The 13,752-nt window shown below is 37.7% G+C and overlaps 2 protein-coding genes across 2 annotated transcripts; one reads left to right on the top strand and one right to left on the bottom strand.

Moving 5' to 3' along the window:
• Positions 1–5,685: 5,685 nt before the first annotated feature.
• Positions 5,686–7,996, top strand: cfd (complement factor D (adipsin)). The gene is made up of 5 exons (XM_042501393.2): positions 5,686–5,821; positions 6,408–6,564; positions 6,889–7,030; positions 7,161–7,451; positions 7,581–7,996. Exons 1-5 carry the CDS (start codon positions 5,758–5,760, stop codon positions 7,758–7,760), a joined length of 834 nt encoding a protein of 277 aa, XP_042357327.2. The 5' UTR covers positions 5,686–5,757; the 3' UTR covers positions 7,761–7,996.
• LOC121954069 (GTPase IMAP family member 8-like) lies at positions 7,275–13,001 on the bottom strand. The gene is made up of 3 exons (XM_042501392.2): positions 12,843–13,001; positions 11,807–12,643; positions 7,275–10,775 (listed from the first exon to the last, which is right to left on the bottom strand). Exons 1-3 carry the CDS (start codon positions 12,850–12,852, stop codon positions 10,060–10,062), a joined length of 1,563 nt encoding a protein of 520 aa, XP_042357326.1. The 5' UTR covers positions 12,853–13,001; the 3' UTR covers positions 7,275–10,059.
• Positions 13,002–13,752: the final 751 nt, after the last annotated feature.

Raw genomic sequence — 13,752 nt, 5'->3', positions numbered from 1 at the left:
TGACTTTTATATGCATGTTGTATTTTTCTCAACTGAAAACTAATTACAAATAAACAGCTATTTTCTTTTCTTTCTTTCTTCGTGAATTAAGCCAATATGATATAGTAATTACTTGCATGTAGTCATTTTGCTTTAGGCCTTGCTGTAAAAAAAAAAAATGTGGAAGAAACACTCACTTGTGCACTAACAGAGATGTGACTGTGCTTTAAAGCAGAGGCTAATTGTATGTTTTTGGGACTACTGTCTGTTGTTTTAAATACTTTAAGTTAATAGTTAAAAGAAATAAACAAACACAAAGCGCTCTAACAAGCCAGAACTAAAGAGTTACTAAAGACATAATGAGACAGACAAACTGAGTGATTGATCGATTGATAATTCGAAAGCCTTCCAGACAAACTGACAGGCTCGCTGACTCAGCGTCTGAGAATGGCAGGCAGAGATTGGAATGAGCGAGCGAGGCAGGAGAGACATGCAAAAAGAGAGAGAGAGTCATGAAACATTTAGAAAACATAAAGTGGAAAATGACTCTGTTAACTCAACTCTGATAATTGGTTCAGTGCCAGACCACACACATGGATGAACAGATATGGATATCTATACACACACACACAAACACACGCAACACACACACACACACACACACACACACACACACACACACACACACACACACACACACACACACACACACACACACACACAGTATACCTGGCTGGGTGGGCTTGGTTGCTTGAGGCTATAGTTGCTGTAACACATCTCCATGGCAACAACAAGAACGCTCAGGTGGCAATCAAACGTCTAATCGAGCAGAGCAATTATAATCAGCACTACAGTCGATTCATAATGCTGTCAGCAGCTCGTTCCTTAAAGGGTAACTTTGGTTATTTTCAATATGAACCCTGTGCTGCATGTCTTTGTGTCAAAGTGGCAAATGGAGAAAGAATTTTTTATTTAACTTGATCCAGTTTTGTCCAAGACTGCTGCAGCCAGCAGCCGCGAAACAGGCTACAATGTAACCGTTAGGGGTATTTTTGCAATTTACGTCCTCTTAAAGTGTCTTTTTTGGCCACTGACAAGATCAGATTGTCATTTTAAGTGTCTGGTTGTAATGGAAAGGATCCCTACAGAGGTAGACTTTTTTGTGAAAGATTAAGATGCTTTTCATTTAACCAGAAAAGGCCCCAAAATCGCCACCAGACTCCATTTACTTAAACGGTCTTTTTATCATCATAAAATACACCTCATTAGAATTAAACAGAAACAAAATAAAACTCACAAAAACCATCTTGATTTGTCTTTCCTCTGTTCCAACAATCTCTCTGGTTCTGTAAAAAAAAATAAAAGACACTTTATTCACTCAATTACACAAGTATTTTACATCTGAAAAACGAGCAAATAGGTTTAATTCTATTCCGAAACACAAATTGCAACAAATTGGTAAAAAGGTGACAAATGAAAATGAACGTTAAATAGAGTTGAGAGTGAGAAAAAGGAAGAAAAACATAATATTGGATTTCTTTTTAAATTGGGGAAAATGTCCAGAGACTACATCTATGATTATAATAATTAAATATTCAAAATATATGACAGAATAAGAAGAAGGTCATTTCCTTGTTTATATTTGTTTTTTACTTTTATCTTCTTGCACATTTTTAGGTTTCTTTTAACTTTTTATTAGTTTCTTGTTAATTTCTGGGTTATTATTTTGTTAAACTGCACAGGTTTTAAAGGGTTAAACCAAAAAGATCTCACTCCTTGACAAAAAAAGGTTTATGTCTGTAGAGATCATTTCCATAATGTTGTCAAGCACTTATAATAATCAGAGGATGTCAGTGACAAAAACTTGCACTTTTAGTGTCTACAAATTGTTTGTGCACAAATGCCTGCAAGTAGTTAAATTGCAGCCTTTAAAGCCGCTGCCGGCTGCAGTGCTCTTGCTCGATTATTCTTCTCGTCATATAGACACAAAAACACTGGAAAATAGGGTGTTGGTTGAAAAATACTGATGTTACCCTTTAAAATCTAGAAAATCCAGAGAATCTAGAAAACAAAATTTGCTTTAAATGTCGTTTTGTGAATCACCCACAGATTATTTCATTTCACAGCAAGTGTTTCTGCAGCCTAATTAACTCCTCATCATGGAGGCGGATACAGATGTTTTTGTCCATTTCAGTCTGTAATTTCCATCTGTTATGTTCCTCCTAACTTGTAATTGTGAGTAAGTGAGTCATGACTTAATTGTTGAGGAGCAGGAAAATGTTATAACGAGAAATTATTTCCCCACTCTGCAGTGGTTTTACCACAGAGTCAGTGTTAAGTCAAACCCCTGAGACATTAGGAAAGGCTCTTAAGCAGTTGCCCAACTTTAATTTTCATAATTGGTCTAATTCTGAGAAAATTGCTGTAATGATAAAAAATTGGCATTCAGTTCAATCAATTGACTTTAAAACATTATGACAAGACATTTTTTTAATGTGTTTTACTGTTGAGTTTATTTTAATGGCTTCAAAACTTAATATGAGCTGTCGTCAATGAAAAATCTTAAAGCAGCTATCAAACTTTTTGATGGGCTTGTTTTTTATAGTAGTGCTTCTTTGTACCTGTAGAGGGCAGTGCAGGTCTAAAATTAAAAAATGTCAGAGCTGTGCTGTTTTCTGTCAGTGAAAACAAAGTTTTTGGCTTCGCTGGCAAACTAGACACAAAATACTGTAAACTAATGTACAAATGACATTCAGTTTGTTTTGTATATTTATAACAATTACCATAAAGAAATTTTAAGAAAAAAGAAATCGTGAATAATGAGCATATAAAAAAAGCATTATGCTGCAATATATAACAAAATATATGCACAAATTAAAAAATAATAAATTATAAAAAAAATGTTAGTTTAAAAACAGGGGGACAAAATAGAAAAATAACAGATATAACTATTATGTTAAAAAATATAATGTTGACTGTAATGCTTAATTTTACAGGTACAAGCTGCACAAGGTGGTGGCACAGGAGGCAAAGATGGCAAAAGTTGAACAGGACGTCTAATCAAAGCCAATCAAGTGCAGCAGACCTTTGCTGAAACAAAAAAACATAAGTATATTTCCCAGAATTAAATCTCATGCAAGACTTCTCATCTGCCCTGTACCTCCACCCCAAAATATAATCAGCCAAACTGAACATTTCCCAAACCCAGGGCAATATTTCATTACAAGTTCACTTCGGGATTATTCTGTCCAAACAGCAGCCAAAAGGAAGATTGAGTTAAACAAACATTTCTCAGAGCTGCAGAAACTGGAAGCAGAAACTAATTCACGGCTCGAGTTCTGTGCAAGAAGCAGTTTGTCTGAACAAGTAACGTCAAAGCGATGCCAAGTTAAAAGACAAAAGGTGACGACAGTGGAAATGAGGGTGTAATATTTAATTCAAGACAACACTGCAATTATAGTCTTTCCCAATGTGAGCGCTCAGACTCTGCATATAAAAGCCTTTGGCAAATTACATCCTGGCTGGAGCTGTGTATTGAGAAAGAGACGTGTTCGGGGCTTTTGCTTCAGCTGAGTTTATGCATCAGAGTAATCAGATGTGATTGAAAAGAAGGTATTTACATATCAGATTCATGTTTGACATCTGAATCTGTGCTCCTCGATGGCTTAAGATGAGGTTCCCTCGCTGGATGTGTTGGGGTCCCGAAGTAATAAATCTTTAGTCACCTTTTTAATGAAGTCTGGAGGAACGATGTCTGCTGTCTGTGTCTGTTTGTGTCTGAGATTTTTTTGTCTCTTTGACAGAAGCTGCTGAAGGCAACGAGGAATTCCTTTACATCTCATCTCCTACAGTATCTCTGCTGACTCTGCACTGCCCAAAATATGTTTGCAAGTATTGGATGAATAAGATTTAATACCTTTTTTTTTGTTGAGTAAAAAAGGCTTCAGGCTGACTTGAATTATGAGTCCAAATGAATCAGTTTTGTTTGTTTCATTTGGGTTTTTTCCATTGATTTTAGATTAGTCTGCACTTCCATGAATTTAATGAATTTCAGAATTAACAAACAAGCAACCTTAGCTCCTCCAAAATTGTTTTGCTACACAGTCAAACTGACCTGCTGACAGGTGAGAGCAAGCTTTAAGTTTTAATGCCAAATAGGTCATTTTGTGTACTTCACCAAATGTAATGCCGTTTTAATAACAGAGAAAAATAATAATTAAATTTAGAAAAATTGTGAATGCTTTTTAAAAATTGTAGGTCCCTATTAATTACAAAAAGTTTGTTAAAACAAGTGCGACTGATCTTAATGATACTAATGATGACACTTTCAAAGCATATAACAGTATTAACCAGTTACACATTTAGCTCTCTAAATGTGTTAATATCAGCCTTAACTTATCGTTTTTGTGCAACTTCAAATATTAAATGAAGTTGGAAGTTGTTGCATCTTTGAAATTTTCGTCCGTCATATTTTGTATAAAGCAATTCATGTTTTGTTGATGACTATGCAGTTTTTGTTCATGAACAAAATTATCTTTTCTTTTTTTCCCCAACTGCTGCTTATTATTATTAGTTTTTGGTGGATTTCTCTGCAACTTGATTGGATGCTGTTGGATTAGTTTAAACAAAGCAGATCTGGAGAATTATGTGTCAACATGATGGGAATTAATTGAGTAAATGTTGGTTGACTCAGGAAATAAAGGGAAGTTATTTCGCTCATGGCACACTTTAATCTTTTGGGTATCAAGTCTATTCAAGTCAAAGTGAAGTCACAAGTCATTTGTGTTTAAGTCAGAGTCGAGTGGCAAGACTGATTTTGTAAAATTGACTCAAAGGTCAGCAAATTTGTGAATAAAGTCTGACTCAAGCCATTCCAAGTCCACACCTACAACTACAATCATGTTTGTTTTATCAGTAATTAAAATGGCCATTCATTTCATTTATCTGTCACTGTGACTTATTTACAGGAAGGTTTGTTTGTAGACTGGTAAACTGTGTGTTTTTCCGTTTTTGCATGTACTGTACAGCATGCTCATCTAAGTGACAGTTGCGTGCACAAAAGTGCAACGGACAAACACGTAATTTCTTAATATTTTGTGAGCTATTGTTATTGTAAAGTATGCCAAATGTACTTCTGATTGGTTGTTTTTCATGTCTTCCTGCTTCATTTATGGGAAGAAAAGAGGAAGATATGTTCTCTCTCTGTACGTGTTGTGCTCCAGTGGACAAGGTCAGTGGGGGAGGGAGGGGTCACCCAAAAATAAGTATTACGTAACAACAAATGACATTAAATCACACAAAAAGTTAAGCTTTCTGCACTTTGGTTGCTGGTGTCAATAATAACACACAGGATTGAAGCAAGAAGTAAAGCAGAATGGAGGGAAAAATGAGAGTTAAAATGTATGAAATGTATCGTACATGTTAAAGAGTTAAAGATCCACTAAATTACAAGAATAATTGTTGAGAAATGTAGATATATATATATATATATATATATATATATATATATATATATATATATATATATATATATATATATATATATATATATATATATGCTACATAATATTAAGTTAAGAAAGTACCTCTAAAAGTGAAAGTTGTCAGTGAACATGTTGTTTGCTTTCCTGATTTTCATTCCGGGAAAACAGGGAACAGGAAGGCTGTCAGACTCCCACTTGTGTCTTGCATATCTGCTTGATTTATGTTTCCTGTCCTTTAAGTGAAAGCCTTTAAAACAGCACAGTTGCTGTTTTTTGGTTCAGTTAAACCGACATCATGGCGTCAGAGAAAGACCTTCTGGTGGCCGTGGCTTTTTTTGTTTTTGCCCTCATTTCACACAGTGAGTTTATTAATTCTTAAGTAGCAAATGATTCATTTATCGAGATTTGGCTTGCTAGTAATTCATGTTCAATGTTTATGTATTTTTTTATTGTATTACTTTTGCTGTAGTATTGTGTTAATAATATGATTTTTAAAATTGTTATTTATCTTATTTTCTTAATATTTATATTTTTTAAGTGTTGCTATTATGACAACATATACTTTGCCAATTAAATGCAATCCTAATATTAATTAATTTATTTATTTTTTATATTTACATATTTTATTGTATTTTTACTTTACATTCTATAATTAATTAAGATTTCTTTTCCTTTATTTATTTTGCCATTTTCCAGTCTTGTGTTTTAAGCCCCCTTTGTTGGGGAGTTGATGAATGTCATAATATACATCCAATATGACAGCTGCATGTAAAGGCTAATAATTTGTATTTGTTCCTTCAGTGTTGGAAAATAAAAATGTGATCACAAAATTTACCAGTAAACCTCTAGTTTAACTAATGTTAAACTAATGTAGTTTAACTAATGTTAAACTACTTTATGATTATTATTTTTTTTTTTTTTGGGTGTGTGTTTTGATGCTTTCAGGTGAGGGCATAATCGGTGGCGGAGAGGCGGCGCCACACTCTCGGCCCTACATGGCCTCCATCCAGGTGCCAGAAGGAGAGAATATGAAACATGAGTGTGGAGGGTTTGTGGTAGCCGATCAGTGGGTGATGACTGCAGTTCACTGTCTGCCAGATGGGTGAGGAAACCTTCCACTGACCATTATGAATATTGTCTGTTATGTGGGAAGCAGAAATGACAAAATTAAGAACATTTATATTCATATTTGGTCCTAGAGGACAGTATATGTTATAATTAAAGTATTTAGTTCAGCTGTCACTTTTTTGTAAATTGTTAGCAATCTTATATAATGAAACAAAACACGGACTTTATCATAACTGTTTATGTCCCCTTTGTGTGATTATATTGTTTTTTTAATAGGAAATAAAGAAAACATGTTATCATAACATCATAACATGTTATGACGATTTAATATTATAATATTATTGTGCTGTTTTGACAGGCCAAATGGAAGGAAAGTAGTGCTGGGTGTCCACTCCCTGAGTGAACCTGAAGAGACAAAGCAGACATTTGATATTTTGGAACTTCACAATCACCCAGACTTCAGCATGTCAAACTATAACAATGACATTGCTTTAATTAAGGTGAGTGTAAAGTCATTTAGTGATACCAAAATGTAAATTGTTCTGTTTTTGGAAACAAACCAACTGAGGATAAAGCCTTTAAATAGTAAAAAGCAACAATTTTCTGTGATTTTCTGTGATTTTCTTGCAGTTGGATCGACCATTTAATGCCACTGATGCTGTGAGAGCAGTGCAGTTCCTGAGAGCGGGTGGCACAAACCCCAGCAGAGACGCAGAGGTGGAAACTGCCGGATGGGGATCCCTCGATAACCTGGGCTCCAGACCAGACAAGCTCAGGGAGGTGGTCGTTGGTGTGGTCAGCTCGAGTCGGTGCAGACGTTCTGATTACTTTGGCAAAAAGTTCACTACTAACATGATATGTGCACACAAATTGTGTCCCGACCCCTGTGATCAACCACATAAGACACAAGACAGCTGTGATGTAAGTTACAGTATTGTGTATTTGTCATCATTAAAAATACAACCTTTTATTGTTTTTCTGTGATTTATGCTTCAAGGACTTAATGGCAAAATACTTGAACTCCTTGCGTGTCTTTGTGTTGTCTCTCAGGGGGACTCTGGAGGTCCTCTGCTCTACAATGGCATCGTAGTGGGCATCACTTCCAATGGAGGAAAGAAGTGCGGCCAAGTCAAAAAGCCTGGAATTTACACCATCATCTCCCACTACACTGAGTGGATTGATAACACCATGGGCCTGCAGTCCACTGCAACACCAGACCAGAGCAGCTAAATAAAGAGCAGATATCACAGTTTCTGTGTTTACACCACAATCCTGCTTGTGCTGAGTCACTGATTATTTTATGTAGATATGAAGCAAATGTATTCATATGTTCGACACAAGTGTTCTTAATTATAACCAGCACATGGCTTTAGACATAGATCTACGGTATAGCACACATGCAATAAGAACCTGTACAAAATAGCCATCACGTTTTAAAGAAATCAATAAAATACAGTTGATTCACATTAAGATTTCTGTCTTTTGTTAATATCTAGCACAAAAAGCATCAGATACAGTGCGACACAATAACAAAGAGAGATGTGCAGGGGTAAACAGCCATTATGGCATACTAAATCATAGATTCAAAACATAAGAGTTGCACAATGACTGCTGTAATGAAATCGGCATCAGTTTCGTTGATTTTTTTTGCAGTTGAATCAGTTTGTTGGATCAGGATCCATCTGAAAGATGGTGCTAAAGAATGTGACTGTTAGGCAATCAAAATAACAACAAGCACATTTTATAAACTTGTCAGATAAGTCTTCGTGGCAATGAGGAAGTCCAAAAATAAATTAAATCTGCAGCTGTGCGTCTTCTTTTCCTCCCCTCATTTCTCTATGTCGATAAACATTGACGTGAATCATTTCTAATGTGTTCCTCCCTTCTGTTAAGTTTGGAAAATCCCCACACAATCACGATTTTTTTTTGCACAAAAAAATGTAACAAGCATTTCTAATTCGATAAATAACTTTGAGTGGATATACCAGTTGTGAATTTGCAAATCCTAGGATGGTGAAGGAATGGCCCACCTTACCCTGCCCCTGCTTATCCTGACATGCTTACTTTAACCCTAACCAACAAATGAAGGCAAAAAGTAGTAGCCACTCAAAGGAGCAAATTCATGAATTATAGGATAGTGAAGGAATGGCCCACCCTACTCTCACTTTCTCATCCCGACTTGTTATATGTTGCCACTTTGCAGTGGACATTCATGTCTACATATTGTGCTCTAGGTATACTTCTGCAGCTGCTATTTACATTGCGGGATGTCGCTACCATGATGTCAGCACGAGCAGTTGGTGAGATTATGCTGTATGTGGTTATGTTTAGACAACAAAAGCACATGGCAACCAACACTGAAACATCAACAAATGCACAAGTTGGCACAGATGGTTAGGCTTAGGCAGAAGAGGCAGAAAATATCACAGTCCTGAATGAAAGTCCGGGGTTTGTTTGATCTACTCACTGCCCCCTCCATCAGCCCTATAGGGACCTTTGTGCTCCTTATATTATGTTGTTACTGGTGATGTTTCAACCTGACACCATCCAAAAGCACGCCATGTGGACGTGAAAGGTTCTGCCCGGCTGCATTATGAAATAAGGCCGACCATCTGTGTATCATAATGCCGTCCAGCAGCACGAACGGTCCTTTCTGGCCACATGCTCAGCTGACAACGTCTAGCAGCATATCATGTAATGCAAAAGGTGGTTTTAATGCCAGAAGCACTGTCAAAACAGCAGTATTTAGTACTTTGGTATAAGAACTAAATGGATTGGTTAGGGTTAGGGTAAGGAAGAGTAAGGGGCCGATCACACCTAGATGCATCACACCAGGGGTGACTTCTCAAAAAACACCTTGGAAGCACATCTGGAAAAACAGCTGGGAGCACCTGTGGAGCGGGACTGCATGCACATATTGTGTGTGCATGGTCAAAAAGTAATATTTACAAGCAGTGCCCTGAACAGTAAAGTTGAAAATATTTTAACTTTCATGCATGCCCAAAAACTACAAGGAAATACTGTCGAGCAGCATTAAGACAAAAGTGCCGGACAGGCACAGGGTACCGTAGGGAAACAATGGTTTTGCTGCCAACACTTTTCTAGTAGCACATCTTGATGTGATTGGGTCCTAAGGCAGGTCATTCTTTAATTATTCTGGGATGTGCAAATTTGCTAATTTGCTAAATGTATAAATGAATATGTCATTTGCTTTTAATTAGTGTGTGCAAGTATGAAATACATAATTAGAAATATATAAAAAGATAATTCTCTTAAATTGCAATGATTTAACATTTTATAAAATCCACTCACACAGTGCCACAAGTGGCAATTTTCTGCAAGAAAATGTGATTATAGCATTGATAAAGTTTGCAATGTAATTCAGTACATTGACTGATTCCTGATGGTTGAATAAACTTAACAAATATAAGTAAATAATATTAAATGTATGCATGTTGTATTGCATTTAATCACATCGTTTGGGTGTTGTATTTGTTGTGTTCCCCCCTTCTGCCTGTGAGTATGGAAATCAAGCATCTCTTAATAAGTAGTTCACCTCCAAAGCCCCCTCCTTTTTCTCCCCTATCACTTTCTTCCTCTCCTGCAGCTCCTGCACAGAAAATCTCCTCACTGAGTACGAGCGTCCTCCATGTGAAGCTACCAGCTTGTTGACACCTGAGAGCAGGTCTTTCACCTGAGGATAGCTCAAAGCATTCTGGTACTTTGTAACATTCAGCTCATAGTAACGGCTCCCACACTTCCTGATCAGATCCTGCAGGGTTGCGTGGGCCCCGGCAACATAGTCATCGATCTTCTGAGGTTTGTGCTGGTTGCATTCGCATTGAACAAGGAGGATGATGGCGTGCTCTGCAAAATCTTTTCCAAAGATCTTCTGCAGGTGCCAAAGCATCTCACACTCGCCCTGGGTGAAGCGGCCCACCTGAAGGACCAGCAGGAAGGCGTGGGGTCCAGGTAAGGACAAAGCCAAGCAGTCTTTGACCACTTGCAGGTTTTCAACACCGTCCTCGTCCCACAACTCAGGGGTGTCCACCAGGACGATTCGCTTCCCTCCTGCAAACACTTCCTTTCTCTGACAATACAAGGTGGGCTGAGGGGGGTCATGACTGGACTCACTAACTGAGTATTGATTACCTGCTCTCTCTAGAATTAGATTTAGAGCAGAAGACTTCCCGCTGCCAGAGAGACCAAGCAGGATCACTGACGTCTTCTTCGTATTGTCATTATCTTAGAGGCAAAAAAGAAAAGAAAAATGGCAGTTAAGAGAGCATTTTTAAAACGTTAAGATCCTCAGTACTGTAGATGATCACTGATCAGCGTCCAGACAAATGTGTGACCGTATCGCCCCCTAGTGGAAGAAGCTGCTGCATCAGAATAACTGAAAACTATACAACAATCATTATGAGCCAGTTATGAGACAATGGGCACCTGTCCAGATATGCACAACACCCCACAACATAGGAGCCGAGCAAAACACACAGATCTGATCGTTGTTTAGCCTCTTTTTGTTGTTTTGTTGTTCTTTGTAGTTGTTACTAATCTCTCTGTAGTCATTCCACATCTCATTGTAGTCATTTTGAGTCTCTTTGTGGTCTTTTTGTTTCCCTTTGTAGCCATTTCAAGCGTCTTTGTGGTTATTTTGGGTCTTTTTGTAGCCATTTTGAGTCTTTTGTGATAATTTTGTATCACTTCAAGTCATTTTGAGTCTTTTTGTGGTCATTTAGTATTTCTTTGCAGTAAGTTAGAGTTTGTGGTCATTTAATATTTCTTTGCAGTAAGTTAGAGTTTCTTTGTGGTCATTTCAAGTCTCTTTGTGGTCATGTTTTGTTTCCTTTTGGTCTTTTTTGTGTTTCTATATAGTATAGTATAGTGTCTCTTTGTAGTTGGATGCATCTCTAATCATTTTGTAACTCTTTGGGGTCATTTCTTCTTTCTTTGTAATCATTTAGAGTATCTGTGTGGTAATTTTGAGTCTCTTTGTAGTTACTTTGTGTCTCATTGTGATTGTTTTGCCCCTTCCTTTCACTTTGTGCTCATTATAAGTCTCTTCCTGGTCAGTGCATGTTAATTTAAGTGACATTTTGCAGTCAAAGTTCAGGGGGGCCCCTGACACTTTGTGCCATTGGGCCTGTGCCCAGTAGGCCTGTTTAATAATCCATTCATGGATATATTTGGGCAGATGTAAATGTTTGGGGTACAGAAGAGAGATTTTCTTTTTCTCAACTTATTCTGGTATAAAACTGAAACTGAAGTCTTACCATCTGTTGTGTTCATCTGGAGCTGCAGCATGGCTCTGTGGCTTATCACGGCCTCCTCAAGGCTCTCTCTCTTTGACTCGTAATGCTTTTTCTCAGCCGCCTCCTTCTTTCTTTCCTCAGCATGTTTGGCCTTCAGCTCCTCCATCTCTCTGGCTCTTCTCTCCTCCTGTTGTTGCACCAGCTGCTTGAAGGCCTGCTCCTTCTCCTCGACCTCTTGCACCTTCTGTTTCAGCATCTTCATGGCCGAGTCTTCAGTGCTCATTTTCTTAGCTTCAGTCAGCATGCTTTCTGTGTAGCCCATTGCACTGTTCTCAGCCAGCATCGAGTCCACCATCTCCAGTAGAGTGCGCAGCTCCTGTCTTGCCTCAGATGATGTGATTCGGCAGTATCTTCCATCGCACATTTTTATCAACTCCAGGAGGGCGTCGTCCATTGTATCAGCAACCTTCCCATCTTCTAAAGAGATAAGTACCAGGTACTTTAAAGCCTCGACTCCAAAGTGAGCCTGCAGTACCTCTACCATTCGTCTCTCCCTCTTTGTGTAATGTCCACCTTGGATCAGCAGCAGAAATGCACGAATTCCATCTCTGCAAGACCTAAAGCAGCCATCCATCGCCTGGCTGATGCCCTCCTCTGTCATGTCCTGCTTTAAATCTGCGTAATGCAAACTGACCAAGCGATCACCCACTGTCATGTCACAGATTTGATGTGATTCCAGAGATCTAAAGGTTATCTTGAGATGTTTGTCCCCTGAGATTTCTTGCAAATCCTTCAGAGAGAGCCATCCCTCCACTGTGGACATGACCACCATCGTCTGCTTTTTGTTAGTTTTACCGTCTGGAAACAAGAGTGAAATAACTTGCAATCATTTTACATACACACAAGAGATGGCTATGTTCTGTACAGTGACTATAACTAAAAATTCTTGCAATAAAGTTACTGCAACGTAATTCCATTCATTTTTCAGGCTTTGTAATTGCTAACATTTACACCAAATTAGTTGGAAAACAAATTAATGTAGAAAAGAATGACTTACTTTGTGACATGTCTTTTGCAGGTGCTCCTACAGGTCTGCTCGAAGGTCCTTGTTAGTTCAAGATATCACCTGAAACTGGAATCTCTGGCTCTGAAACAAGCATTATGAGGGCAAAGAGCTTCCTGATTACAACATTTCTTGTGCCACCTGAAGTTTTTGTTTTGTCAAGGAAGTGCATTCCACTTTACAACCTGAATGAGCAAGCTACTTGTCCAGTGCATCTCCCACGTGCTTCAGGTCATGCTTGACTTCTGCTCCTTCCCCCGCAAACATTGTTTTACTCATGAATAACAAGCAGTACTTCCTACTAACACCTTTGTGCATTTTAAACCAAGATTCAGTAGCAAATATCCATTCCAAATTGCAAACTTTTTAATCATACATGCTCAGTCACATAGAGTTATTTTAGTCATTTATGAGGACATATACTGAAGACTAAAATAAACCGTATCCACAGCAGGCCTAACCCCAAGCCTAACTCTTACCTTTACCAAAAACTACATTTAAATTAAGGATTTAGGGACCAACCATGCCTCCTCAAATGCAGCAAATGACTGTTCATGAAGTGACTTTGTGTACACTATCTGAGTACATCTTAAATAAACTGATATAGGATTTAAGATCCATCAATAATGATTATGTTGGGGAAAAAATCACTAATAACTGAAATGAAAATTAATTTTTGAGCTTAAATGAAAATAAACCTTTTCTATACATATTGTCTACCAATTTTGCACCAATATGATCATGCAAACATACTCAGAGAGCTCCTCTGAGTGCTCTGTAAGAGTATTTAACATTATTAATATTCCAGTGTTTCAAAAGTCATATTTAGGGTGAACCTTTTCAACTGAGTCATTGGGGAATGGGAATTTGCAAACTTCTAATCAGTTGGCCTGATTCAGTTTCC

Source organism: Plectropomus leopardus, chromosome 14 (assembly GCF_026936395.1).
Source record: "Plectropomus leopardus strain MGB_pleo_1.0 chromosome 14, ASM2693639v1, whole genome shotgun sequence".
Taxonomy (NCBI): Eukaryota; Metazoa; Chordata; class Actinopteri; order Perciformes; family Serranidae; genus Plectropomus; species Plectropomus leopardus.
The sequence above is the reverse complement of the archived record's forward strand: the minus strand, read 5'-3'. Positions and strand labels throughout refer to the sequence as shown.

What these genes read in the sequence shown, in the direction of transcription:
- cfd (XM_042501393.2), top strand. Translation starts at nt 5,758, where the DNA reads ATGGCGTCAGAGAAAGACCTTCTGGTGGCCGTGGCTTTTTTTGTTTTT. An exon ending in ATGACATTGCTTTAATTAAG is followed by an intron (nt 7,031 to 7,160) that starts GTGAGTGTAAAG and finishes ATTTTCTTGCAG; the next exon opens with TTGGATCGACCATTTAATGC. An exon ending in AGACACAAGACAGCTGTGAT is followed by an intron (nt 7,452 to 7,580) that starts GTAAGTTACAGT and finishes GTTGTCTCTCAG; the next exon opens with GGGGACTCTGGAGGTCCTCT.
- LOC121954069 (XM_042501392.2), bottom strand. An exon ending in CCAGATGAACACAACAGATG is followed by an intron (nt 10,776 to 11,806) that starts GTAAGACTTCAG and finishes TTTGCCTCTAAG; the next exon opens with ATAATGACAATACGAAGAAG.